The 27,669-nt window shown below is 36.4% G+C and overlaps 1 protein-coding gene across 1 annotated transcript in view; it reads right to left on the bottom strand.

The window, feature by feature from the left end:
* The window catches only part of LOC125319553 (guanine nucleotide-binding protein G(q) subunit alpha), a 119,154-nt gene that overhangs the window by 36,357 nt on the left and 55,128 nt on the right, over positions 1–27,669 (bottom strand). The window contains exon 3 of the mRNA XM_048290849.1: positions 1,733–1,887. Coding sequence (XP_048146806.1) covers positions 1,733–1,887 — 155 coding nt within the window. The remainder of the gene's footprint in view (positions 1–1,732; positions 1,888–27,669) is intronic.

The raw sequence follows: 27,669 nt of genomic DNA, 5'->3' as shown, positions 1-27,669 counted from the left end.
AAGTAGCATCAGATCATTATTTTCTACTTAGGAGAGTAATTATGTTTTTAGCCTCTAAGGTAGAGCACACAAAATACATACATTTATTTCAACTTTAAAACCAGTATCACATCTGTTGTGGAAACAAAGTTAGGACCTACAAATACAAGAAATTCAAAATATGAGTCAAGTTCTGCTTCACCTTCTACTAAACTTTGCCACTCATTTCAGTACAGAAACAATCTGAAAATATATTGTTAGTAATGTTGTCTCTGAAGTTTTCTCTTCACCGTTTATGTATCCTGGAACTTTTCTCTTTATGTAATATTCTATGTTTCCTTACCACCTAAAACCAAAACACAGTATGGTATCTTTGGGGACAGCGAGAATCTAAACAATACAAGAGAGATGCCACTGTGCTTTGCACCACACTACACCAAAATACATGTGCAAAAATGATGGGTTTGGAAGGTAACCAGACAGAGAACTGCACAGGACAACAGAAACCCCATGCATAGGGCAAAGAGAAGTTATGGTGTGGTGACAATATTGCAATGAATCTGAGGAGACCTATGTCATGCATCCCTAGGTCTTCAGCTGCCTAAATTGTATCAGCAAGATCCGAGTAAGCTTATCTTGACTAAATCACTTAAAAAGTGCTGTGCTAGATGACGATGCTCAGACTACTGTGCAGATAAACGTCATTCCACAACTGTCATGTCTAATGTCCTGAGCCGTACAATAAGCTTAATGGAAGCTTTGTGGTGCACTTTCATAAGTAAGAGGCTTCCATTCATGTACACATGCCAAATGGAGACTGGAATTATATCACTGGAATAATTTTTTTTCATAGCTAATACAAAAATTCATGTAGAATCCATGGAGATTTTTGCCTCGGCTTAAATAACAAACTATGCTGTGTTCTGTAGCATTGGTCAACATCAAGAGGCCATCATCCATTTCTTTGACAGCAGATGAGAAATTTTATCTGAGCTGTATGCTACATAACTAAAAAATAACTCAGATTCATGGAGTAAACCTTCATGCAGACATCAGATTCCAGTGACAAATTTCACATTGTTTTTTAATCAGATTCTGGTCCCAAGAAACTAAAGGCATAACATTTCAGACATCTTTTAGCCACATATGCATTTTTATTATTGTTGATCTAGAACAAACAATTTAACTTAAGTGCTTTCCTGATGTGTTCTTGGTAGCCATGTTCTTTAAACTTTGTTTCCATAATAGAAAGGCAGTCCTGTATAAAACAAATCCCTTTGTTTACTGTTTACCTCACCACTAAGACTGCAAATGCCAGGGAGGGAAAATGGAAAACAGGAGTTCTTGGACATTTCAATTTTTATGAACTGTATGGAGGTCTACTTTGATTGCACTTCCCAGTATTCACTACTGTCACACTACATGAAATTATTTTTGCCCATCTTGCATTTGTGTTGGAAGAGAGTAGGTTGAATAGGTTTAACAAAAAATCCTCCCCCAAAATTAACCATCCCTAGAATCTTAATTTAAGACTTTGAATCACAGACTGTCGTTTTGTGAAATAAGCACAGATGTAATTCTAAAATAGATGTATGCCACTCCTTAATTCAATTTGGTATGTGTATATTCAGCTGTGTTTGTGGTGCATACGCATACAAATATGTACACAGACGTACACTAAGCTAAAAAGTAAAAATTACTTTGTTAGAAGCAGGAAGTTATATACAGCTGTTCATCACTACCATGTACTTACTATTTAGTTGAATCTGATAATTGGTATTCCCGTCGTCTATCGTAACACTCCTGAATTCCAGGGTCATTCCACAAACTTCTTATTGCATCTACATAAGGGTTCTCAAAACTCGACACCTTCTCTACATCAACTTCTCGAACTAACAGTGCATGAACCTAATTCAAAACAAACAAAAAAAGTAAAATTTACCTTATTTGCTGTGTTTGCAGACAACTCATATACAATGAACATGATTAATAATTCTTCACATTGGTCATATCACCAACATGTATGTTCAGTCTGAAAAATCAAATACCACGAAGATGATTGTGAAGATGAAAAAAGGAGGTAACCTCTATGCTAACTAACATCACAGGCAGTGACATGGCTCTTGGGAAAATTGTATCTTCTTAGGCTTCTTTCTTTTGGGACGCCAATATTTTTGTTACCAAAACATTGAAACAAAGAAAAAATCGACATGACAGACAACACAGAAAGATTATTTAAGTACCACCAAATTCAAACTGCTCATTAAGATCTAACTACTGCTAGTTCAACTCTATCGTTCCATGAGCAAAATCTGGATGGTGCGACTGTTCAGTTCAATACACTTTTGACAACAGCAGACAACATTTTCTATGGCCTTCTGGGAATGTAACAATTTCCCCTTTATTTACCAGAAATCTTGTAAACACTTACTAAATTCTTTTTGGCAAACCATGTCCCCTACATTTAGGATCGTCTTCATGGTTTCTACAAGTATTTAAAGAAAGATTCCAGAATAAGAAAACTGGAATTTTTGGGAATGGTAATCATGACATCTGCACCTGAGGAGATACTGAAATAGCTATCTTGTCTCCTTCTTTATCCCCCTCAGAAAACTATGGGCATGATTAAAAACTGATTCTGAGCTTCAACAGTGTTACAGCTTTATGCTGGTCTTCTTGGCAATGCTCTTTTTTGCCACAATCCATTATATACTTACAAAAGTGTATTTTTTTTAATATCTAGGCTTCATCATCTCAGTCTTCTACTTATTATCTTTATTATCTCTTATTTTTATGGTAACAGGAAAATGATGGCATTCCCAAGTTACTAGGTGACACCTGACCCTACACAACCTACTTCAAAGAGCTGAAAAAGTTGTAGTAATTCAGCACTATTATTAAGAAAAATGTTCATACTTTCTCTGTTCTTTGGCACGATAGGACTATGTTAATGGTGGTTAGATTTGAACAAGACCAGTGAGTTGACATTTCACTACTTGCTTTCTTTGGGTATTTGTGTACATTTAAATTAAGATAGGTTTTACCAAAATACTCTATATATTTCCTGAACTACCACAGTGGTTATGACAACATTAGCAGTTAGCTGAATAAACTAAGTAAATAAAAATGTTTAATGCCAAATATGTATTTCACTTCTCCAGGTATAGGAGGAACTAAATCAGTCATCTTTCTTTGGGCTTTTTTTTTCATAAATCAGTGTAAATCTTCAGAATGAAACATTAGCCCAATCTCTGAGGAAAGGCTCCATCAATCAAAAAGCTTCTGTCTTCTGTAGCTTTAGTATGGAGCAAAAATGCCCAGAGATCAACCCAAACTATTAGAAGTCAGAAGACTGGCCCGTCATCTCCTGGACAATTCATGATCCCATTGAAAATGGAAGGGTAAAGCAACCAAAAAGCACAGCATGTTTTCCAAATGCCTGATTTGTAAAAAACATGCCAGAAAAGCATCTCCATAAATACGCTACAGGAAAAGCCACAGACCTTTTTTCTCTTCATTTTCTTATTTTATTTCTATGTTTGTCTTCTTTGAAAAGCAGGTACCACCTAAGGACTGCAGGGGATAACTACCCCAGAAATCTGATCTTGCCAAGGACTACTGCAATCCTGTGACTGAACTGAATTATGAACCAGAAACTTCTATCAAGTCTGAAATTTCTTTCAAAAAAACTCTGCAACAGGATTTCAGACTTAGCTGACGGACAGATAAAGAAAACCACTGACTGAACAGGAGAAGCTAAGAAATAAATCATCTGCTTGCTGCCAAATGTCTGTCAGTGGTGGTTTTCTTGTGAAACTCCCCCAAACCTGAATTAATTGCAATGGGTTGATGGACAATAAAAGGAAAGTACAGTTAAGAACTACTTAATTGTTTCCTTAAACATTATTTATTTTTATTGCTAAAAACCCTTCAGTGCCTAGCCTTGCTTGAGATCAGGTCACCAGACAAAGTAGGAAAAAGAGGACATTATTGACACAGTTGGAATGGAAAACATAATAAAATAAATATAATCGTATCACTTTCCTTAAGCAATGTCTTTGGCTTCTGGATCACAATATATGATATAAAAAATATGAATGAAAGCCAAAGTTTCAATTTCATGCATGGAGCAAGTTCAAATTTTTACAGCAGTGATTTTTAAAAAGCTGGGACCTACCCAGACAGCATATTTTATTAAGTTCATTTCCAAGAATTATATGTGCAAACAACCAAAATCATAACATCCAAAAATTTCTGGGAGATCTCATAAAAGAGATCTGATGTAGCTTCTGATCCAAAATGTTTATAATTTAATGGATAACTAAACCGTTCTCTGCCCATTCTACCATGCAATTTTCTTCTATTTATATCATTATATTAAAATGCTGATGTGACTTAAGGTGTTCATTAATAAAGACTTGTATGTTCCTGTCTAAAAACAATGCCACAATTTTCATTAAACATCTCTAATTTTGAATGTTTTACATTTTGTTAAAACATACTAAGACAGAGAATCATAGAATATCCTGAATTGGAAGGGACCCACAGGGATCATCGAGTCCAATTCCCAGCCTTGCGCAGGACACCCCAAGAGTCACACCATGTACTGATAGCATTGTCCAAATGCTTCTTGAACTCTTGTCAGGCTGGTGCTGTGACCACTGCCCTCTGGGTGAAGAACCTTTTCCTAATATTCAGCATAAAACTCCCCTGTTGCAGAGTTTCATGCCATTCCCTCAGGTCCCATCACTGGTCACCACAGAGAAGAAATCAGTGCCTGCCCCTCCTCTTTCCCTTGTGATGAAGCTGCAGACTCAGATGAGGTCTGTCCTCAGTCTCCTCTTCTCCAGGCTGAACAGAGCAAGTGACCTCAGCCGCTCCTCACACGGCTTCCCCTCAAGGCCCTTCACCGTCCTTGTGGACAGTGTCCTCCTTTGGACACTCTCTAATAGTTTAATATTCTTCTTGTATTCTGGCACTCAAAACTGCACACTGGACTCAAGGTAATGCCACCAGAGAGGAGAGCAGAGCAGAGCAGAGCAGGATAATCACCATATTCTAAAATCCCAGCTACAGAAAGACGATGACACCGCGACTTTGGATGATCCCAACACCTTCTGGCAGGTTGAACTTAAAGGGAACTATGGATATGTACTTTAACACTTAAAGACTGAGAATCCTGCAGCTGTCAGTCAGTCAGTACATGCTACACGGTCATCCACATATAAGGCTGCCAAACCCCCACAAAATCTGTGAGAGCAGCATCTTCCTCACCATGGCTCCACTTGCAACACAAAGATATAAACAACTATAAAGGCACAAAGGGAGAAATAAGGGTGTGTAATAGCTTCTTTGTTCCTTCATAGTGAAACGGTGAAATGAAATCCTTCAGAATTTCAAAATAATATATACAAAGCCTGTGTAAACTAATCTGTGAAGTGGACTCTATGATCACCTTATTAATGCCATTAAGGGACTACTCAAATGTTTAAAATACTACAGGAACATGTAAATGAGAACAGTGCATACATTTTGCACTCCAAGTATTACACAATGACTTCTCATAATTAAATAATATTTTAATGATTCCATGACCAAAATTTTATTTGCAAAACATCCCCAAGAATTAAGATATGGAATAAGCAGATGTAAACTGTGCAGGTAAACTCTTCCATAAAGGTGGGAAATTGTATGCCATTTCTGAGGAGCTACTCAAAAATCTTACATCTCCAGGTTACCTAACGTAATTGTAGTATTGTGGGGCATTTTTCTCCTCCATGGAAGCCTCAATTATTGAAGTATTTCCAATGTTTTATCTGTGTCTGGGATATAAGGCAATTTACCAGGGATATAGTACCATTGCAGATATATTGGCAGAGATTTTAGGCTTGATGTAAATTAGAGATATAAGTTTGTTTTTCAAAAGCAAAATGAACTGGAAACGTATTCTAATATTTGAAATTATATGACTACATTAAATTAATAACATTACGGTAATTTCTAATCATTTTTTGTTCCCTGTGTTGCTGCAATATGAGGAAAGAACAGCTGAAACAAAAGATACCCCTTATTGGAAAGGAGTGGGGGGAGCATCTCACTCCCTCTCTTTGATACACAAGATTTACGCTTCACAGAGATAATGCAATAATCTCCTCAACTGCAGTGATGACAGAGGCAAAAGAGAGAAATTTCACCTTCAGATTTTAGTTATTAATTCTCTTGTATTTTTCACTAGATCTAGCTGTTTCAACTGTAGATATAAACTAAAATATGTAGATTTGTTAAACAAAAACTATAGGCTCTTTTGTCCTCTCTTTTAAAGGTTTCATACCTCTAACTCTCTGGGCAGATCCTCAAGACTTTTAGCTATTTTCTTTCTCAGAAGGTGAAATCATTAAGCATTAAAACTTTTAAACACTGCAATTTCACTTGTTAATGACTGCATAGGCTGTTACACTCTTCAAATACTGACATGGCTATAAAGCTAAGCTGAAAGACGACATCACTGTGCAAAAACTGAACAGCAGGTTGCAAAAACCTACTACAAAAAAATCGTAACTAATATTTACTTTTGTGTGTGTGGCATGTTACACTTGCAACAGATTATAAATTAGGCACTCTCGTATCTCCTGCTGATAATAAATGTAGCACCTTAGCTGAAATTTTCACACACTGATCCTAAAATTGTGCAACTAATGAATACTTTCCTGATGAGCGCTGTAAGAATGTGTTGAGGATCCTAGAAACAGAAACAGCTTTATTCTCTGGAAAACATTTTTGCTTTGTAGGGTTGGGGCAATTCTACTTTTGACTTTCTGAAATATCTTTATGAATCAGACAACTGCCATATCCTTTCCACTACTTTAGTAATTCACCTCCAAAGAGCTGGTTTTGTCTTGTTAGGAGACTAGGTATTCTGCCCTGAAATTACTCAAGTCTGCCTAAACATCCTACTTCTTTACACTCACTTCTAAAATACTTTCAAAAACCCAAACAAACCCCACACATGCAATTTTATTCTAATTGTAAACAATAGCTTCAATTACAGGATTGATTTATACAGATTTAACTGCTTGATTAGGACTGTCTGACATTAATTCACAAGTTCAACTTGTTTTCCAGCGTTTGTCAAATTCCTTTTGAAAGAAAACAGAGCAACAAGTGAAACACAGTCCATGTAAGCAAAGGGAGATCCAAGGCACAGGACTGCAAAGTTATTTTGCTAAGCTACTACTGGGTTTATAAAGTAAACACTCCCATTAAGTCACATTTTGACTAGTTTTCCAAATGTTACTTTTACTGACAAATTTATGGAGGTTTTCAGCAGCTGATGAAATTCTGTGATTAACACTTTGGTTCAGATAAATCCTTAAAATTCCCAAGGATACAATGGAATATACCTACTAAAGTTTTGACATAATTTAAAACGAATTGTAGCATGTGATTTATCTAACATTGATAATCTGAACATAAAACTAAACTAAATCTTTTCCTTTTAGACATAAGTCACTAGCAACAAATTAAATCCTCATCAAGTCCTCACAATTAGTAACTTACAAGGCCAAATAGGCAAAATCTTTTTCTAGCAATGAAACCTATTTCCAAATTTAATTCAAATCTTCAATGACAGAAAGAAACAAAGACATTTCAGATTTGAAAGAGCATAAGCAAGAACTGGCAACAAGATCTCCCCTCACAACAGTTTTTGTAGCTAACATGAATTATCCAAATTATTGCTCTATCTATAAAAATATAGTAGTATCACCACGTATTTACAATAACACATTCAAGCATGGAGCTCTAAGCAACTTGGTCTAGTGGAAGATGTCCTTGTCCACAGTAGGAGGGTTGAAACTAGATGAACTTTAAGGTCCCTTCCATGCCATTCTATGTATATACAATCACATTTTCAGAAAAAATATCAATGTTCTAAGCCTTTTTTCCCCTATTTTTTTCTTATTTTGTGTATTTTTTTGTCTTTCTTTTTTTCTCCTGAGGACAACTTTTAAGCTGAGACCACCAAACCATTATTGTGCTGTAATCCTACAAATAATTACGAATTATTACAAATAATTAATGTTGTTGTTGTACACACAACATATAAGAAAATACTTCTCCTACTTTATAAACATCACAAGTTTTTAGAGCTTTGTAACAGGCTTCGCTGCTTTTGAAGAATAGAGCTCAGTAAGTCTTGCAAACAGTAAATTTTCCGCCGTATTTTTGTAGAGTGGTTCAGTTGAATTTATGGAAGAAAATGTTATGGAAACATGGACATGCTGAAATTTTCATTCCATTTGCAAGTAAAATAACTGTCTGTACTTCAAAAGGCCCCAGGAATCTGCTACCTCAGTCAACCACTGCAGTACATGACTAAGTGTATTAAAAAAAAAATAGAAGGACAATGTTTCAGTACTAGAATTCTCACTTAAGAAGCATACCATTGAACAGAACTCCCCAGAGCCTCACTCCTGTGCCTTGGTCCTGCACTACAGACCTTTATTTTTAAGAGTAAGAGCAATAGCAGCCTTGGTTGGTCTCATGGATTCAAGTAACTAGAAATGACAAGACTATATGCCTCTTCACAGAGTGCAGGTCATGGCCAGTTGATTCACTCTTGCATCTACTTGCTCACACAAAATTACTGCAGGAATTGCACTGCATTTAAGACCTAGAGAAGAACCTACGGCGAACATAGGATGGGCACAGGGAAACAAACAGCAGGCTCTTTTTAACTGAATATCCTGGTTTTGGCTGGTACAGACCTAGTTTTCTTCTCAGCAGCTGGTAGAGTTTTGGACTTAGCATGAGAATAATGTTGACACACTGATATTTTAGTTGCTGCTAAGTATGCTTACTCTAAGCCAAGTCTCCCATGCTCTGCCAGCCAGCAGGTGCACAAGAAACCAGGAGGGAGCACTACCAGGACAGGTGATCTGAGCTACCAGGGGGTATTCCATAACACAGAATGTCGTGCCCAGTATATAAACGAGGGAGAGTCAGCCAAGAGGCACAGATCACTGCTGTGGAATGGGCTAGGCATTGTTCAGCAGGTGCTGAGCAGTTGTACAGGGCATGCCTTGTTTCTCTTGGGTTTTATTCCTCTCTCGCTCTCTTTTCATTCCTATTATTCTTAACATGACATTTTAGTTTGTTTCAATTATCAAACTGTTCTTATCTCACCCATGAGTTTAAATATTTTTTTCCCTGACTCTCCTCCCCACCATGGATGTAGTGATCAAGTGGCTGTGTGGTACTTTGCACTAGGCTGGGATTAAACCAGGACAAGGCATCATGTAATCATATCTGTGTTTCAATTCAGGAAAGGAAGTACTACATGGAAAAATAATCCTCTACACAATTCATACTAATTAGAATTGTCAGATGTGATAAGTTTTAAAAAAAAGAGCATATAAAAGAAAAGCATTTTGCCTCCATATTTTTAAGCCACACTTTTTGATCTTTAAAGGAGGAGAGTGCCCTCTGCTGACTAACACATAACAGCAGAGGCAGTTTTTTCAAACTGGTATTTCTAGAAATATCAGAGAACTGGGAGGGTCACTTTCAAAATAATGAATGATTCCAGCAGGAATTTTCCTCTGTAAAAATTGCAACTAACTTAAATGGTTGCATTTGTGTGCTGTCCAACCAAGAAGATTGTCTTTCTAAACAATTACCTCACTTCTTGGACGTAAACTCTGAAAATGAGCTTCAGACTTACCCATGGCATGCAAAGATACATGACACACTATCACCTATTTATTTTGAGAGTGTTCATTAATCCCTTGATGTTTAGAGCAGTGAGTTGGCAGGACTGAAGTAAGGGGGCAAAATGTAATCTCAGATGAAAACCCATTGTTTAGAACAGGGTCACACAAGAATGAATTCAGCCCCAAGATGTCAAACATAGCAACCCCACATTATTTTCTCTAGAGAAGCCACAGACATATTATACCATGGTGATGAGTATCTATTTGAAACATTCCTTGAGGGAAAATTAAAGTTTTCTGCCATGTGTGACCTAAAAAAGTGATAGCTTCCTTATAAATCAGGTACTATCTTCTCCATTCCTACAAACAGACTGTATTTGTACTGGCTGGTATCAGATGCCAGGAAGAGCTTATATAAAGAAGGATGGCAAAACACTGCTGACTCCTTTCAGGGCTTCAAGCAAAATACCAGTCTCCTGAAACATGGTGCCAACGTGTATCATTAGGAAGGAGGAAGAAAAAACAATAAACCACATCTTTCCATTACTGAAAACACAGAATCCAGTTTTCTGTTTTCAAGAGCTTGAAAAACTCCTCACTCTGCTGCCTGGTGTGTTGATTCATATGCATTTTTCAATGATTAACATTGCTTATTAACTATTCAGTATTTACAATGAGAGGTCACAGTAGCCTTTTTAACAACCATTTGGGAAGGCTTATTTATCCACCACAGCACAATTGGATTAGACTCCCAGGAGAAATAAAGCATGTTCTTTATAAATGTACCATTAGTCATCACATGAGAGGAAATAGATTTTTGAAGGGTTATGTTTTCTTTCCTATAGTACATTTTAATAATCTATGTGGTTTATAAGAGCCTGTGCTTTCAATAAGAATGACATCTATGTGAAGGCAAACAACATTGAGGGCTTTTTTGAATTAATTTTGATTAAATTGTATCTGGAAGAAGCTTGTGGGAACTGAACAACACAGGTAGAAAGGTCACAAACAGTCTTACTGAGAAAAACTGTCTTCTCATTACTAGTATAACTAAGTTTCTGAATTCAGTCACCTAAGCCTGCTCTTCAATATTCTCTGGAGATTCTCCAAGCAAGGGGATAAGATCCACAGATGAAGTAAACAGTCACATACTGACAATCACATCGAGTCTCCTGGAGTCAACAGGTTCCACTTAGCCACAAATATCTAAATTTACCCTCTTAATTCTTTTTTTTGTTGTTGTTTGTTAGTTTCAGAAATGTCCAAGGCAATTTCCCAGAAAAATCTTCAAAACAAATTTATCAAGTTAATTTAGGGAAGCTGTTGATGTAGAAAAGACAGGCTGTTTGAGTTATATCCTGCTATCCACAAAGAACGTTTATTAATAGGCCTTATCTACCCTGTTCAAAAGTATTATCAGAGACAGGCAGCTACTTCGGAAATCAGCATGCAACTACGACATGCACACAAACGTTTTCAGTTGGAATTACAGTATTAATGCAGATCCTGGTTGTAAGGCAAAGGTTGTAACCATCCAGATCCTGGATGGTTAGCAAAAATAACCTGTAATTAGTCTTTAAAACAAAATAATCCATTGTAAGAAAAAAGGAGAGGATTTTGTTAAAAAAGCTAACAAAGCACTCTTGCCCTGACCACGTATCACCCAATGCATCAAAATTTGTTTTCTTCAGTGGGCTTTAAACTCTCTCTCAATATGAAAATAACCCTAATTACTTTTTAGGCAGGGTAAACAGGTATTTTGTTTCAGACTTCTGGCATAAAATGAATCACAAATTGGATTAAACATTAATAACATTTAGCTTCACTGGATAATTACAGTACTTTGATTTCATGTAATCCCCCACCTGCAGAACACATCTTCCACTAGGAACACTTTTGCATGTTTACAGGTAGGTCAGGACATTATTAACCAAATAAAAGAGAGCACTGCTGGAGGGGAGGAATCAGAAGAAGCTTTACCCTGGTTTTGCAGCAACCCAACACTTTCTTTGGAAGTGCTCATCAGTAAATCTGCAAAGCACCACAGCCCCACAATCACTCAAATTTGCAATGATGGTTAATGACCTGACAGCCCATGCCACAGTCAGCACCTGGCAGTTTGTGGATCCAGGTACGTGACCACTGCTGTCCTTCAACAACCTCTGCAATGTAACATACAAAGCAGCAGGACACTTGCACAGGACAAAACACTCTTCCATAATTGTCATCACAAATCCTAACATGGAAATGCTATCAGAAGAGGGTAAAAGTTTAAAAGGCTAGAAAGTTGGAGAATACATGACACAGACGTGGCTTTGCCACCTCCTTTGTATGTTGGTGCACTCTCCTTCACACTACTGTATGCTATCAATAATATATATTCAAATGACTGATTTAAATGACACATTTAGTTAAAAAGGCCAACACTGAACAGATACAGAGAACACTTAATGATGCACACTAACTGGGTAACTATGGAATGTAGCATGGAATGTTCCTTGTAATAAAGTCTAAATTTAATGATCTAAATGCAATTATATATTGGTTTAGGCATCAACATAACAATGTTAGAGCACCTCCTATTCCATAAAAGTACTCTCAGTTGCAGTCTGTCATACCATCAGAAGTGGGTTTTAACCAAAACTGACTGGCTGTGGATTATAGCAGATTTACAGTAGCTGAATAATTACCCTGGCATCACACTGGTGGCATTATTTTTAACTGTATAATAAAATAATAAAAATCAATTGATGGAAAGCTAGAAAATTCACAGTACAGTTCTAAGAAAATACTAAACTTTCTCTTATTTGTGTCATGTGAAAAAGGAACCCCAGAACTTATGTTTTCCAGAAGATTTCAGTGCTGTTTCCCCTGCATCTTCTTCATATCAGTAACTTCCTTATATAGCACATTAGTTGCTGTAGCTGTTAAACTGCTGCATAGTGAATGTTTAAAATTTTAGAATATGGCTTTAAAAACCAAACAAAAACCCCTCAGAAAATAGGGTATGAAATTCCGCTGTAGGATTTTTCCAAGCAGTAATCAGTCCTCTTCTTTGATGACAAATAGACTTTTTATTACTTTTCAAAATTCAGCTTTTTGCAGTACAGAAAAGCCTTATGTAGGGGACCTATGACAGAGAAAGTTACCAGCATATCCAGAGGTCCCAGTAATTCACCACCAGAAAAACTATTTATCCAAAAGTAAATTTGGATCAGCAATCACATTCACCTTTCATAAAACACTAATCACAAAACAGTAAAGTCATTACATTCTATAAAGGAAAAAAGCTACCATTTTGAGGTCAGCAATACTTTTGCACTTGGTAGGCCATACTCTTTTCAGCTTAAGCAGCAAAAAGCTGCAAGTGTCTGCAGTGTTTCCTCCTGAGGGTCAGCACATGACTCAAGTTTGATGGAGGGAAAAAATCACATAAAGAACAAAACAGTTCGGACAAGAACAAGAGGCTCCGCCTGTCCACACTTCTGTGGCTGCTGGTCTGCAGAAGCCATCTCAGCTTCCTGCACCACAGTATCCCAAGTATTGCATAGTGCTGAGAGGTCCCAAAAACTACCTCAGCTCTGACAAGCCACTTGGACAACACCTTAGCAAAGAAAAAAGTAACCAGCTTTGCTTAAATGCAGGCTCTTGAGAAGGAAGCACAAGTCTAATTAGAATTCAACTCTGACCCAATGAAGATCAAGGATTTGACAAGCAGAGTCATCAAATGAAGAGTGTTTATACACATTCGTGGTTGGTGTCTCAATGCTTTCAGAGAAGTATCGCTGTTTGTCCTTCTGACACATCATTTATTTCTAACAGGAATCCACAAATTTTGTCATGCCTCCTTGCAACTCCATTGCTGTAACTGTAAGCAAAGCCTTTAATAAAAAAAATTTAAATAAATAAAGTGCTCGATCACTGTCAACCTTCAAACATATACAACCTTCTTCACCTTTACAACTTACAAGATCAATGGCATTGTATTTGGTATGGTACTAATGCTTCCATGTCAAGAAAAAAATAAGAACAGGGAGGAAAAAGAAAGGGAATAAACAACAAAATAAAATCCTCTAACTTTTCAGCAGTTTAGCAGCCTCATCTTCTGTTCACTGAAATCTAAAGGCAAATAACTCCTGCAATTCTTACTGAGTGAGCACTTCAGAAATCACTATCTCTACAAGAACCTGATAAATTGGGCAAACTCCATCAGGGTCTTACAAAGCTCTGGAAGTTGTGGTGCTCTCCTTGGCTTGTCTCAGATCAGACCATACTGGAAATGTGTCAACCATATATATTTGATGAACAACAGTAAGTAGTTTGAAAGGCTGTGTTGTCTAATCACAGGTTTTGTATGTTAACAATGCCCTGCAATCCTACTGTGAATTCACCCCTGTGAATTCAGTGGCCTTAATTTACTTCTGTTCATACAAAGTACAGCTCCTCAGTGCATTTTCCTGTTGCATGTGCCATAAAAAAGCCCAAAAGACCAAAATCAGCCAACTGACAAACAAACAAAAAAAAGCCAACTCAAAACAATGGCAACAAGAAAGAAGAGATGGGAAAGGAAATGACATCTTTAAAGATGGTGGGCAGTGTCAACTCCTACTCTCCTAAGATCATAGGATTATAATTATAAAAGCAAGACTGTATACTCTGAAGCCAGAGAAATATTAAACACTCCTAGAACATTATTTTATAAGCATATTTAAACTGATGCCGCTATACTGGTCTCCCCACTTTCACACAGAGATTCAGTGGGTGAGATAAAGAATTTATTATTTCAAAGAAATACCAGAGAAATACAGCTCTAACCATATGACTATAGATTTTTTACCATTATTTTCATGGTAAAGGCACCATCATATTTCCTTCTTTCATGTTCACCTGTGTAAAGCATCTTTTTACAGGTAAGGCCAGCTCAGTATTAAACGTTCAAGTGATGTACCAGCAGTACCCACACCAACACAAAAACTTAACTGTTGAATCTTAAGAGACACACAGCCCAAAAAACCTGAAGACAGATGATGTAAGCAGCCCTTTTCACCATGAGATCTTCACCCTATTAATGCTGGTCTTTCCTCCCAACATGAATAAATAAAGATGTTGGAACAAGGAACCAGCAGAACAAGAACTCAGAGAAACCAAATTACTCATCCAATGTCACAGTGACAGCCGGCCATGAGCTTGTGAACCACAGGCAAATGGCATCAAACAAAGCAGGACACAGCTCCTCCTCCTAAACTGTGTAACAATGAAGATGCCTTACAGCTTCTAGAGAACAGAAGAAGCTGGCCATGCCTAGTGATTCTATACTTTCATAATTAAATTGTGAATTGCATTTGCAGAATACCAGGGACTGAATTTGACTGTGGACTATATCTGGTAATCCCTAAAGTATGTTGTGTGAGTCAGGCTGCAAAAGAAAAGCTGAAACTGAAAAATCTGGTGAGGTTAATAACCGCAGATAAACCATGAAGGAGGCGGATAGAAGAAAAGGTAATTTATGAATGAGAAGAAATCTCCCTTTTTCCATTCCTGCTATTACCTTTAGATCACATTTCAAAGAAGGCTGATCCCAATCCTAAACCCCAAAAATGTCACCACTAAAGTTCCCATCTCAACACCTAAACTTCGACAACAATACTGTACACCCTAAATCTTTACTTTTAATACCAACACATTTACTTAATCCTAAATAAAACTTACAAAGCTGCTTGCCAGAGAGATGATAAATCCATTCAGCTGATCCTTCTGACATAAGCATCATCACTTTGGTTACAGTCATATGCTAACACGACACACAGTAATATGACTATGTGAGAAACCAGTAACACACTACAACCTAAAGGAAATTGCAGAAACTTTTTAAACAGAAAGTACTATAGGAATGTATTTTACGAGAAGGTAATTCATATCTACAGAAATTCTAACAAGTCACCGTGTTGGGTATACCACAGGTAACAAAACTCTCTGTTCAAGCTACAATATTGTGGTCTGTTATCCAAATTTAGAACAAACTGATCCTTCTGTGTTTATACAAATCTTAATTTTTAATTTTCAGAAGCCACACACTGTTGAAATCACCTACTCTTGACAACATTTACTGAATGAGCCTATCTGAACGCTAGTGGTTTTTTTGTACAATCTCTATCATCAGCAAAGCCAGTACTGCACCAGTGACTTTGGATGAGAAAACAAGGCTTTGTGAAGTGCTGAACATAGAGGAACAGAACAGACATAAGGAGAAGAAGAAAAGCAAGGCTTAATATTGTGAATAAATGCCAGATACAGCATATGTGCTTCACTACTTTTAAATTGTGTGGCTGGAAATAGTTCAAAATTCTTACTGCAAATGAAAACATGGAGCTACATTAGAAAACAGCAAATACAGGAAATAGTGTGAAAGAGGACCTGAGACTGCCATTTCTCAAATCTGCACTAGAGTTTCTCCAAAATGCAGAGAAAGCAGTTCCCGTGCCTTGAATCAGGACCTTACAGTGAACTGTATCTATTGACTTACCTGAAAAATGCATACTTATAGACTAAAGAGGGTAATTAGAAAAGAAAACAAGAAAAAAGAGCCAAGCAAAACCTTTGATATAAAAATTGCTTTCCTTGGCGTCATGTGAAATGGGTGAAAGGGCCTCCTCTATCTTCCAACTAAAATCTATGATTTCACTCTTCTGATCAATATAGAAAAAAAACTTGTCTTTAATTAAAACCTGAAATCACACATTCAGAATAGATTACCCTGCCTGTATCACCCTGAAGATTAATGTCTCAGCTATCATCAACATTACTTAACTGGCAAAAAAAAAGACTTCTACATAAAAAACTATCAAGCATATGTAATTGTGTTAATGCAAGGGTAAGCTGCTGGAGGAAGACAGACTTCTGGGGACTTTGGAGCCAGACAGCAACCCTCTGAAATCAGAACTATTAAGCAGACCAACCACCAAAACCCACCAAACAAACCACAAACACACCCACATACTTTTCACCACTGCATCCTTATCAGTACTGTTCACCTTTTTCACCCACGCCATACTCCTCTTATTTGTTTCCTCAGACAACCTTCCACTAGCCAATACTTACTTATTTTTGTCCTACACTAAGCTCTTAAAACTTAACCAGATATACACAAATAATTGTATATAAGTAACAGTTCTGATTAACACTCTGCAATTTCAAACTGTTTTGTTTGATGAAGGCCTCACAGGTAAGTTGATAACCTAGCCCCACCTTGAGGAAAACACCCAACAACAAATAACATCACTTGTTACAGCACTGCAAAACTAACACTCTTTCATGTTCTGTTGGAACTCGGTTCAGGAGCCAGACATTTAGACCTTAACTTCCTTTAGAGACATTAAACTGTTCTGGGTCCTTTCAGAAAGCTTGTAAGCCATCTAGCTTTTATGTTCCTGAACATCAGTTTATCATATTAAGAAGAGAAGATCAACCAAACAAAAGAAGAGATACTGTCTCCTGAAACCTAAAGGCAAGTAACTCCTGTAATTCTGTACTGAATCCTGTGCTGTAGATGGGAACAGCCACTTTATTTTCTGGACATAAAAGCTAGATATTTAAATTGAGTTCGCTCTTTGGCAGTATGAGAGCTCTTAATGAATCATAAGCTTTACTGGATTCCAAAGCTCCATACATTTATCATGCAGTTCTTCAGGAACTGAGTTTGAAATTACTGCTTTGGGTTTCCTCTTTGATACATTATACATATACATATATATATATATTTTTACATCACAGCTATGGCTCCAGCTAAGTGCTATGCTTGTTGAAGTTATACCCACTGATGAATTTTTATATTAATTTAGGCTATTGCTTATGGAACATATTTTGTCTTTTTTCTTTTAATTTCTTTGCACACTTTTCTGAACAATAAGAAATATAATATTGGACCCTAATTTTTAATATATCCATTTTAAGAATAAATTAAGAGGTTCCTACATTTTTCTTTCCTGCATATGTAAACCTGTAAACCCTCAGAAAAACTAAATGAAGTGTAGACATACTAATTTGGTAAACAGTTCTTTGTTCAGATCAGGCTGATTATGGAAAAAAAAAAAAAGGGGAACTGTATTAGAATGAAGACTTGGCTTTTATCTGGACCTCCTGCTCATCTGTGAGTTCTGCCCTAGTTTGAACCCTGAGTGTGGGACATTGGATATATTCACAGATGGCATATGTTAATGGAGATTGTTAGTTACTGTTTTCTCAATTACTTGGCCCAGGAATGAGAGATTGGAAAAGACTTCTGAGTGATTTTTGGTCACTTGAAAATAAGGTGAGCTACTTCAATTTTCAAGGTGCTAGGTTTATTTCTCTAGAGAGCCATGTTACAATAAATGTTCATGAAATTGCAGCAAATTAGATCATTTAGATTTATCACTCCCGGGACTGTATATACTACTGAATTAAGATTTTCTGCAAGAAGAATCCACCAGACAGAAGGAACCATGTAGGCAGTTTGCAAGTAAAGATGGTAAATGGCACAAATCACCCTTAACTCTGTTTCACTGTGGAAACTCATGGGAGGAGTGGGTTCAGGAATATCTGGTGTACTGCAAGCCCCTGCAGCCACCTCTGCTGCAGCAATCCTTGTCCACCCAATAACAGAGAAGGAAAGGTGCAAAAATGATTGTATGGAACATAAATGAGGTAAACACCAAGAAACTTCTGGGTGTACATAGCCTTAATTTGGTTTTACTCGTGAGATACCTACTAGAAATGCTGCCTTTAAAGGGCAACGGCTAAAACCTAAAGGTTATTTTAGAAATATAAGTGTTCTGCTGACATAAAATATTTTACAGTATTTTAATACAGACAGAAATGTATTCAAACTGAAATGTATTCAAAATGCATAATCCTTTGCCAAATTTCCAAAGTGTTCTTATTTCTAACACCTATACTACAACAATATCTGAATGAAGACACTTAGCACACATCCTTTCCTGTATGCATAATATAAACTCTTTCTAAAGCTGAGGGAGGCTAAAACTTGCTGTATATAAATAAATCTCAGTTACTGTGCTTGCAGCTCTTTAAGTGAGACCCATTGTTACATCAATATTGCTCCTCTTTCACTAAACAAAGAACAGTTATGTACTTATTCCACTTGTATAAAAATTTTTGAAAAACTGAAATCTTTAAATGGCGATTCATTGGTTCATTTTATTAAAAGATTACAACTTAAGTTATAGCTCAATAGAACAGTTCAATACGTTTTGATTAGAAGCAAAATATACTGATTCAAGACAAATTTTCCCCTTTTTTTTAGAACCAGTATGAGAAACTTAAAAACTCTCATTCTTTCTTCCACGTTATTTATTGAAGAAAATGAAGTAGAAGTGTTCATAGTCAGCTCTAAAAAATTCTGCAACTGAAAGAGATCCCGCCCCCACTATATGCCATGTACACCTTTCATGACACATTAAAGAATAAAGAAAGAAGGTGATTAAGTGATTTGTCGCTTTGTGTAACCATTCAGCAGTATTTAGATTTGACCACTTATGTGTTATCTTACTAAAATACAGCTGAAAAACATCTACTGTGGGATGAATTGAAGTTTCTCTTCACACTAGTCTCATTTTTCGAATACTGCTTCTTTCCTTCTTACACAACCCTAGTTTGTGAGTTCTGAATATATTAAAATATTTTCAAGACAGAACACACTAGTCCTATAACAAACCTGCAAAACGGAGGTTTAACTCTGGAACCACCTTCCTAGAAAGCAAGCCTTTGGTGGCAACAGTTGACTTCTTTCATCACATAAACCAATCACAATGGACATTTATGCCACTCTTGCGTGGTTTGGATGAAATACATAAACAGGAGTGCTATAGTGTTTATATGCATTACAACATCTGTTATGATGGAAACATCATTAGCAGTAAATATATTCTAACAATGAAAATAAAACGCTAAATAGAAAAATACATTTTAAAATGAAAAGGTTTCTTTTCACTGAAGTTGCAAATCTGTATAAACTTGGGACAATCAAACAAAAATAGTTACCTGCAATTTTTAAACGTGGATTGCAACTGGTGTGAATCAGGGTAGACTCACTGAAACCACTGTGGCTCTGCCAGGATTTTCCAACCTTCACCAGCCTCTTACCCAACACCTTGTATTACATCATCAAACAAGCACCACCTTTTGATGAATATTACTTCAGGCCAGTAAATGGCAGACATATGATTGGTACGAATCCAGAATCTCTTCTGTCAAATGGATTCTAAGGGTTCACAGTCATTCTGGCGATATGAAGTATCTACCATGTATCTGAAGCTAGATGTTAAAGAGATGTCATTACATATAATGTAAATCTTTTCCATTAAGGCGATCTGCTCTGCTATTGATCTACCTAATTTCTCCTGGGTATGAAATATATGCCAAATAAGAGGCTGGTATTCAACATAGTTAATATTTATGATATTTATGACTGACTTCATATTAGGTCAAGAAAAATATATAATGTAATATATAAAAATGCATTTTGGATAACTTCATAAAATGATTAAATTGGGATGATGTGTAAAAATACAGCTACTCTCAAATTTTCAGCCTCCTCTTGGGTGCAATACTAAGTAAAACACTAAGAAATTACATAAATGAGTAAGATGATTTCAGCAGAATATTGCATCACAAAGAAAAAACATTTTAAAGACATAAAAAAATAATTTTTTCCTTGAGAAAACATGAAACATGTAGAAAGGAGCAAAATACATTAAACTACTTCCTACTCGTATTAACTTCTTTAAAGTGCAAGGGAAGTGTTATATATAACTGAAATTGCAAACAGATAAGAATATATTTGCTTTGTTATAAAATATTGTATTTATTTTTAAAGCTAGAAGATAAGCATCATGTAGGTTTTGCTTCTCATCATTTACCTATAGCAAGAGAAAGTAAAAAATGCTGACAAGAGATCACTACTTTTGGATCAATAAATTAAGAGGGTAAGAGTCACAGGCCTCAGAAACAGCAAATAAACAAAAATTAAGTGCTATATGCACATAAGGAGAAAAGAATCTTTTTATAAGAAGCCTGGAAAGTGAACATGCTATGTCCCTATATATTGACTGTAATGTGCTTAATACAGCATAACAACCACCTTATTTGAACTATAAAGGCAGAACATTATTTCAAAACAAGTAAATCCATTCAAACTGCACATCAGTCATCTTCTGCAGATTGCAATATGTAATAAGAATTTAAACCCACTAAAAAAGGCATGGATGGCATCATCTTAAGAGAATGCTGAATTCAAAGTTTTTAAAATACTTCAAGGTCTCCCATATAGAACTCTTTTAAGCATTATTTGTCTGCAAGTTTGTGGGCAAGAGTTATTTCTACATCCTCATATTTAGTAATACGCAGCTTAAAATCACTAGCAGAGGACATATACAGTGTCCGAGATAATGATATTTAAGCCTCAGTTTTCAGTATCATTAAGAGTTGAATTTGAATTGGAATAATTAATTAAGTTATCTAATAGTTATCTAATCTATTTACTATGAATTTTGAGTTATTTCACTAAGAGAACAAGAAACAGCATGCATAGAGAGTTTTCTTAATTCTAGTCTGTTTCAATTACATTTTTTCTCTCAAAAGAAGGCCCTTCACAACTTGAAAAGAAAAAACGGCAGGTCGATAAAGACAAATTTACAGAACCAAGGTTTCAAACAGAGACAGCTTCTTCATAAGCAAGGACAGATATTCTCAGCGGGAAGCTAAAGGAAATAACATCAGTTTGGACTTCCTTACATAAGTCCTTGCACACTTCTCAGTTTATACTTTCAGCACCTTTGTGCTCCTGCGCAAGTCATCTAATCCCCTTGAAAAATTCTTAAACAGGAGATATAACTAAAATGAGAAACTTATAAACAACTCAAAGCAGTTTCTTGCTAGTCTAGACTACATACAACATTATGGAGAAGCTCCACTAAAAACTCCTGTTTAAGGAGCAGAACTCCTCCCTACTTTCTTGCAAGACAGTAAGAGAAGTGCTCCCAATGAACTATTTTCTGGCTCCAAGCTAGATAATCCGCAAGACTATCAGAAAAGAAAAATAATTTTGAGACATCAAGTTCTATTTTGTCTTCTGAGTATGCACGTTCCTGCATGCATGTCAAGCCTCAACTTGGAGGATGCAACAAGTTTGAAGAAGGTTTTGGGCTTGAAGAGAAAACAAGGGGGCAGAGGAGTGAAAGCACAAAAGAGGTGACTTGAAAAGAACTGCTTGAGAATCCTGAGTGCAAAAAAATGCCAGTTCTGGTTAGCATTATACAAAATTAGGTGCATTTGACTTCCTTTTTGATTAATCCGTGATTGTCGGGTCTGACAGTCCATCTCTCCCATATCCCTGTCCTCACTCCAATCCTCATGCCCTCAGGTCTTCCCTCCAAACTTATTTGTAAGTAACACAAAAAAAAAAATTGCTAGCCTGGACAAGGAGCAGAATAAAACTCAAACCACAAAACCCAATCAAAACAACCGGAAAAGATGCAGAATGGAACTAAACAAAGAACAAGACAAAGACAGTAGTTTCTTTATAATTAAAGCTAAAACAAACTTTCCACTAACTTCACCAACACAAATTAAAGTTTCCTTTTCAGTTTTTTACTTATTGCAATCTGACCAGGAGACAGTGAAGGTTTCAGAAGAAATGAACTAATTACACGAACATTTGTTTTCTTGTAAACACTCAGTGAAGATTTGTAACAACTTGAGAGTTAATGACTTGTCTCTTTTTCCCCTTTGTCAAAAACATACTCAGCTAGTTTATGAAACCAGAATACGAAATTCCACATGAAAAACAGGAAAAGAAATAACAAAAATTTTCTACAATTCCCACAGGTTGCCTTCTAGCCTCTGGTCTGTGAGAAAAACAAATACATTTCCACTCCTCCAGATCCTCCTGTCCAAAAGAGTAAGGATAATCCATTCAGGAATGCACTGCCCAAGAACTTTCAGGCATAAAAAAGTAAGATTGTGAAGGGAAGATTTTTTTTTTCCTGAGATGCAGTTTCCACAAAAATCATGAGTCCCAAGGTTCTTGGCAGGGTAGACATCCTACGGCTGACATTATATTGCCTCATCAGCCCAGAGAGGACCATATGAATCCCATCCAGGCCCAGAAGAAGGGCTCTAAAGGACAAATTGTAATCACATGCGAACTGAAAAAAAATGAAAGTGAAGTATAACCATGAAGCATTAGGGACCTTCAGGAAGGCAGGCAACCAAGAAGACATCTGGGGCAGAAGGATAAATGGGGCTGTTCTAGGAATTACAAGGTAAATCTCAAATTGTTCTCATGATCAATGAGGTTGTTAAAGAAAATTGCTTAATAAATTAGGAGAAAGGAGCTTTGAAGCATGAAAACCCATGAAGCCTTTTAAAAATATGATTTTTTCCAATACCTGCAAATTGTCTAAAGGAAGAACTATTTACGGTGTAAGATATTTTTCCGGAACAGCACAGAACTTGGGAATACTAAACCCTTCTTCTGTATGTTAAAAATAAGCATAAAAGAAGTATTAAAAACATGCTCCAGAAAGAGTGATGATGAAATATGATACAATGGACCTACTGCCCCAAGTAAGGGCAGCAATCACAAAGATATCTTTATCCCATCAAGATTCTGAAATCAGACAAATTATCTGAGAAAAAGTAATTTTGCTTATCTGATCTTACAGCAGATCACTCCAAACAGAGAATCTAACCAGGAAAAAGAAGGTTATCTAAATATTCTCACCAAGCAGTTATCAAACTGCCAAACAGACCCACTTCCCTAGCCCTGCGAAATTACAGAAGTATTTCTGATCCACTGCAAGTCCTCAAAAACAAAAGTAACTTGGAGTTTTAGTACTCAGGTATGTGTACAGCACAGCCATAAAAACATGTTCAGCACCATGTCACCATTTTGTAAGTGTTGCTACAGAATTAGCTCCCTTTCAGGAAAAAATGTGTAAATTTTGAATTGTGCTAGTGATGTTAATTTTTCCAAATATAAGCAGAATAATGGTCCATCATGCAGCATCCTGACCAGTGTTCTGTTTACTGAGAAAGCAATACCAAAACCAGCAATAACAGAACCAGTTTCCCTATTTATGGCTTTCTCTGTAAGTACTCAAAACTTAACTGAAGCTCAGCAAAAAAGGGTGTGTGTGCATATGCATCAAAGTCACATAAATGGGACAAGATTCAATGGCAAAAATATTGCTACTTCTGGTTTCCTGCATTACATTTTTTGGCTGAACATGCTCTGGTGTTGAAACTGCAAGTGTTTGCTGTTTCTTTACTACAAATTTAGATTGACCAGAAGAGATAAAACGTGTTTGCTTTCTTTTTCTTCTCCAAGCAATGACCATTTAAAGCAATGTTTTATTTCTAATTATCTTCAAAATTTGTTTCAAATACTTCCCTATTTTGACATTCATGATAAAAACTGTATGGCTTTGCACTTGGAAATAGGTAGCCATTTCAGTAGTTATATTCAGTAACTGAAAATAAGTTAAATTCAAAGTAAGTGAAAAAGCAGATTACACAGAATTTCATATCTGTTGCATTGTATCACAATTTCAGAAACACAAAAAAATTGCTATGCAACTTAGTGCTTATCGCAGTTCCTAAATGTCAACAGCAAATATTAGTCTTTCTGAACAGTAAAACAATAGGCAATCCTATGAAGACTTTCTTTTTACAGTTCTAGTTTTTTGTTAATTGTTATTCCTGCTGAAGGCAGATACCAAACCTGCACAGTTAAATATAATAGCACAAAGAGAAGCTTATATAGCATATTAGGTATGACCTAAACAACTTCTGAACACTGGAAAACTGCAAGTTTTACAATCCTAAAATAAACCATAGTGCTTTTTTTCCCCAAGATTTAATTTTCTGAAGCATCAGTGGCAGAGTAAAACCAAGTATAAATTAATAATTAAAATGAAAGCCCTCATATGGAAGGGCAGAAGAGCTAAACTGAATCTAAACTAAGTTTAACTGGTTTTGATGGGGAGAAAAGGGCTGTGGGTAGGGAAGAAAATCTAAAGCAACTGATTGATTTTGTTAATTCAGCATATGAAATGGAACAGAGGAACCTGTTAGAACAACACAGTTTGGCAGCAGGTGCAGAATTATTTTCTTAACAGAATCCTTCCTTACTGTGGAAATATATCTTCTGCCAGCAATAGAAAAATGAGAGAAATGTCTTGATTCTGAAACTATGTACAGACTAATTATTCTTGCGTTAAAGTCTCTGGAGACACATGAAGTCTGCTGTCAACAAAAGAGAAATATGCAACAGCGACACCTTGACAGGTCGAAAGCAGAACATTAGAAGTCTTGCAGAAGAACTAGAAGGCCCTGGCTGCTGAAACAAAACAAACAAACAAAACCTCAAACAAAACACACCCCCCACCCCAAACAAAAAAAAAACAAACCAAGAAACCCCACCAAAAAAAAGGGAATAAAAAAACCAAATAAAAAGCAGTCAACCAGCCCCATCCCCCAAAACCACACCAAAATCAAACCAACCAACCAAATAAATTTTGAACCAAAGCTGAGAACTACATTACATATCTGGTATTAACTTTTTTACTATCATTTTGAGAAGACCATCAGGAATAAATGGCAGGATCATATGTTGCTGTACAATTAATAACCACATTTTTGCAATCTGTACTTTTCTCGTGTATGATTCCCTCCCTTCCATTCTTTTACATATTTTCCATTGCTGCAAGCATTTCCTTCAAAGACCTTGCAAGGTACTTCCCTAGGGGTTTGTCTTCGACCCCATACTACCTATAAACGCTCCAGCTTCCAAAAGTGTGTCCTGGGGACAGGACATGGGGAACAACTTCTAGTGACACAACTGTACAAAGTTACAGTACTGTACAGTACAAGCCCAAAAACTCCTATGGGATTTCTAATTACACCCCTCATCGTCTTTTTCTGTTTTCAAGCAGCATTTTCAAACAGAGCAACACACACTGCACTTACTGATGTAAGACTCTGAACCGAAGGAATGAGCATACAGCTATTGAATTGTGCAGGAGTTAACAAATTTTGAAATTTTCTCCCAGATGTTATGCTTTTATTAATATCAACTAATGGGGTTTTTTCCTCTTATTTCCTGAACATTTATTAGTAAGTTCCTAAGCACTACAACAAATCATGAATGCCCTAACATATGAAGATTTTGGTATGAAATTTTCCTATGTAGCCAACATTGTTTTTTACATCAACTAGAATCTGGTTCTAACTTTATTTTATTATTGTTTTTCCTATACAGCATATGGTGCTGAATGCTTTCTCTATGCTTTTAACTGATATAATCCAGGATGTTAGGTTTTTTTATTTAATAGCGAAATGAGTTCACATGAAGTTATGTTAGCACAGACAATTTAGGGTTGGCATGGTTTATCCAGCCTGTTCCAAAATTACTTTCATCAAAAGAACTAAAGCAGCATCAAAAAAAATGTTATCACAAATATGTTTATAAGAAGATATATAATAATTGAGATAGAACTTAAAACCAGTTTTTCAAATAGCTTGGAACTTTTTCTGAAAGAACTGTGGTATGACATTCTCTTTTAAAAATGCACCTGAATATCTGTATTAATAAAGCCAAACATCACGAAACTAAGAGCACTATTAATCAGTTAGCAAAACAAGATAATCAAAGAACAGACAGACCCACGGAGACAAACCTTGCTCTACACGACAATCCACTTCATTACAAACACAGCTATGTTATCACAGCCTAACAACTGCCTGGTCACCTGTATGGAACATTTTCTGACCTCTGCCTAACTGTTTGTTGTGACTAAAGTTGTTGTCAAGCTAAGAGGTAAAAAACAAGACTGAGGCAGTGAAGCCCTTCAGTACTGTGTCACACCTGATGCTCACACAGCTCACTGCCTTCTCCTCTTTAAGGCCTCTCGCATCAGCATCAGAGAGCTCAGATTCGAAACACTGCTTCTGATTTCTACAGGGTTCCCCACTTCACACTGAAATGAGAAGAACCTGGTGTCTAAAGGCTTATTTGAATCTAAGACACAGCACATGCAGAGCTTATAGAAAGGCAGATAAGAGTTTATGAACTAAGGAGGTAACTGATAAACCATCTGCATCCTGTTTTATAGTGAGGGGAAAATACCAAGAAGAGAAGCAGTTTCATTGACAGGAGCAACACATTAGGCAGACACAGCTGCACTAACTTGTTCCATTCTAAAAGCAATTCAATCAGAGGAACAATGAAATGGCCTCCCCCAACCCCCAAATGACTGAATCTCACCATTTATATAACTGCTCATGTAGCAAGGCAAAAACCTGCTTGCTCTGTAACAACTATCAACCACTTTCCTAACTCCCTTGATATGCTTGTTTTGTTTCAGTTTTCAAGGCTATTTTATGAATAACTTAAGCTCTAAGTAAAGTATTACTACTTTGCTTGCCTCCTCCTTTTGTATTTACAGAGATAACAAGCATGACTCACATGCATATTAAAACAGTGCTGTCTTCCTGAGTTACTGGCCAAAAAGCTAAATTGCTTGTGCTGTTGTTCATAACCCCAGCACCAACAGAAGGTATTAACACGTTTACTATCAGCCTCACCATTATTTTTTTCAGCATTAGTGACAATTAAAATACTATGCTGATTTTATTCTGCTGCTAGTGCTTAAGGGAAGTTATGACATGCAGAACTGTTGTCCTTCTAGACTTGAGTTCTTAGGGAGGAGAAAAACCTAAAATGCAGCCTGAGACAGTCATCAAAGGAAACATACACACGGAGGCTTTCATAAATAAAGGTTCCTCTTCTTTCTACCTTGAGCAGGAGTGACACCATCACCTTGTAATCAGATTAATACAAAAGGGAGCTCCAGAAATTCCATTCTAGGACCTTTAACAAATAACTAAGAGAATACTACCTTCTCTTCCCCAGCAGATACTC

This window comes from Corvus hawaiiensis, chromosome Z (assembly GCF_020740725.1).
Source record: "Corvus hawaiiensis isolate bCorHaw1 chromosome Z, bCorHaw1.pri.cur, whole genome shotgun sequence".
Classification (NCBI taxonomy): Eukaryota; Metazoa; Chordata; class Aves; order Passeriformes; family Corvidae; genus Corvus; species Corvus hawaiiensis.
Note: the sequence above shows the minus strand (reverse complement) of the source record. Positions and strands in the feature narration are given on the sequence as shown.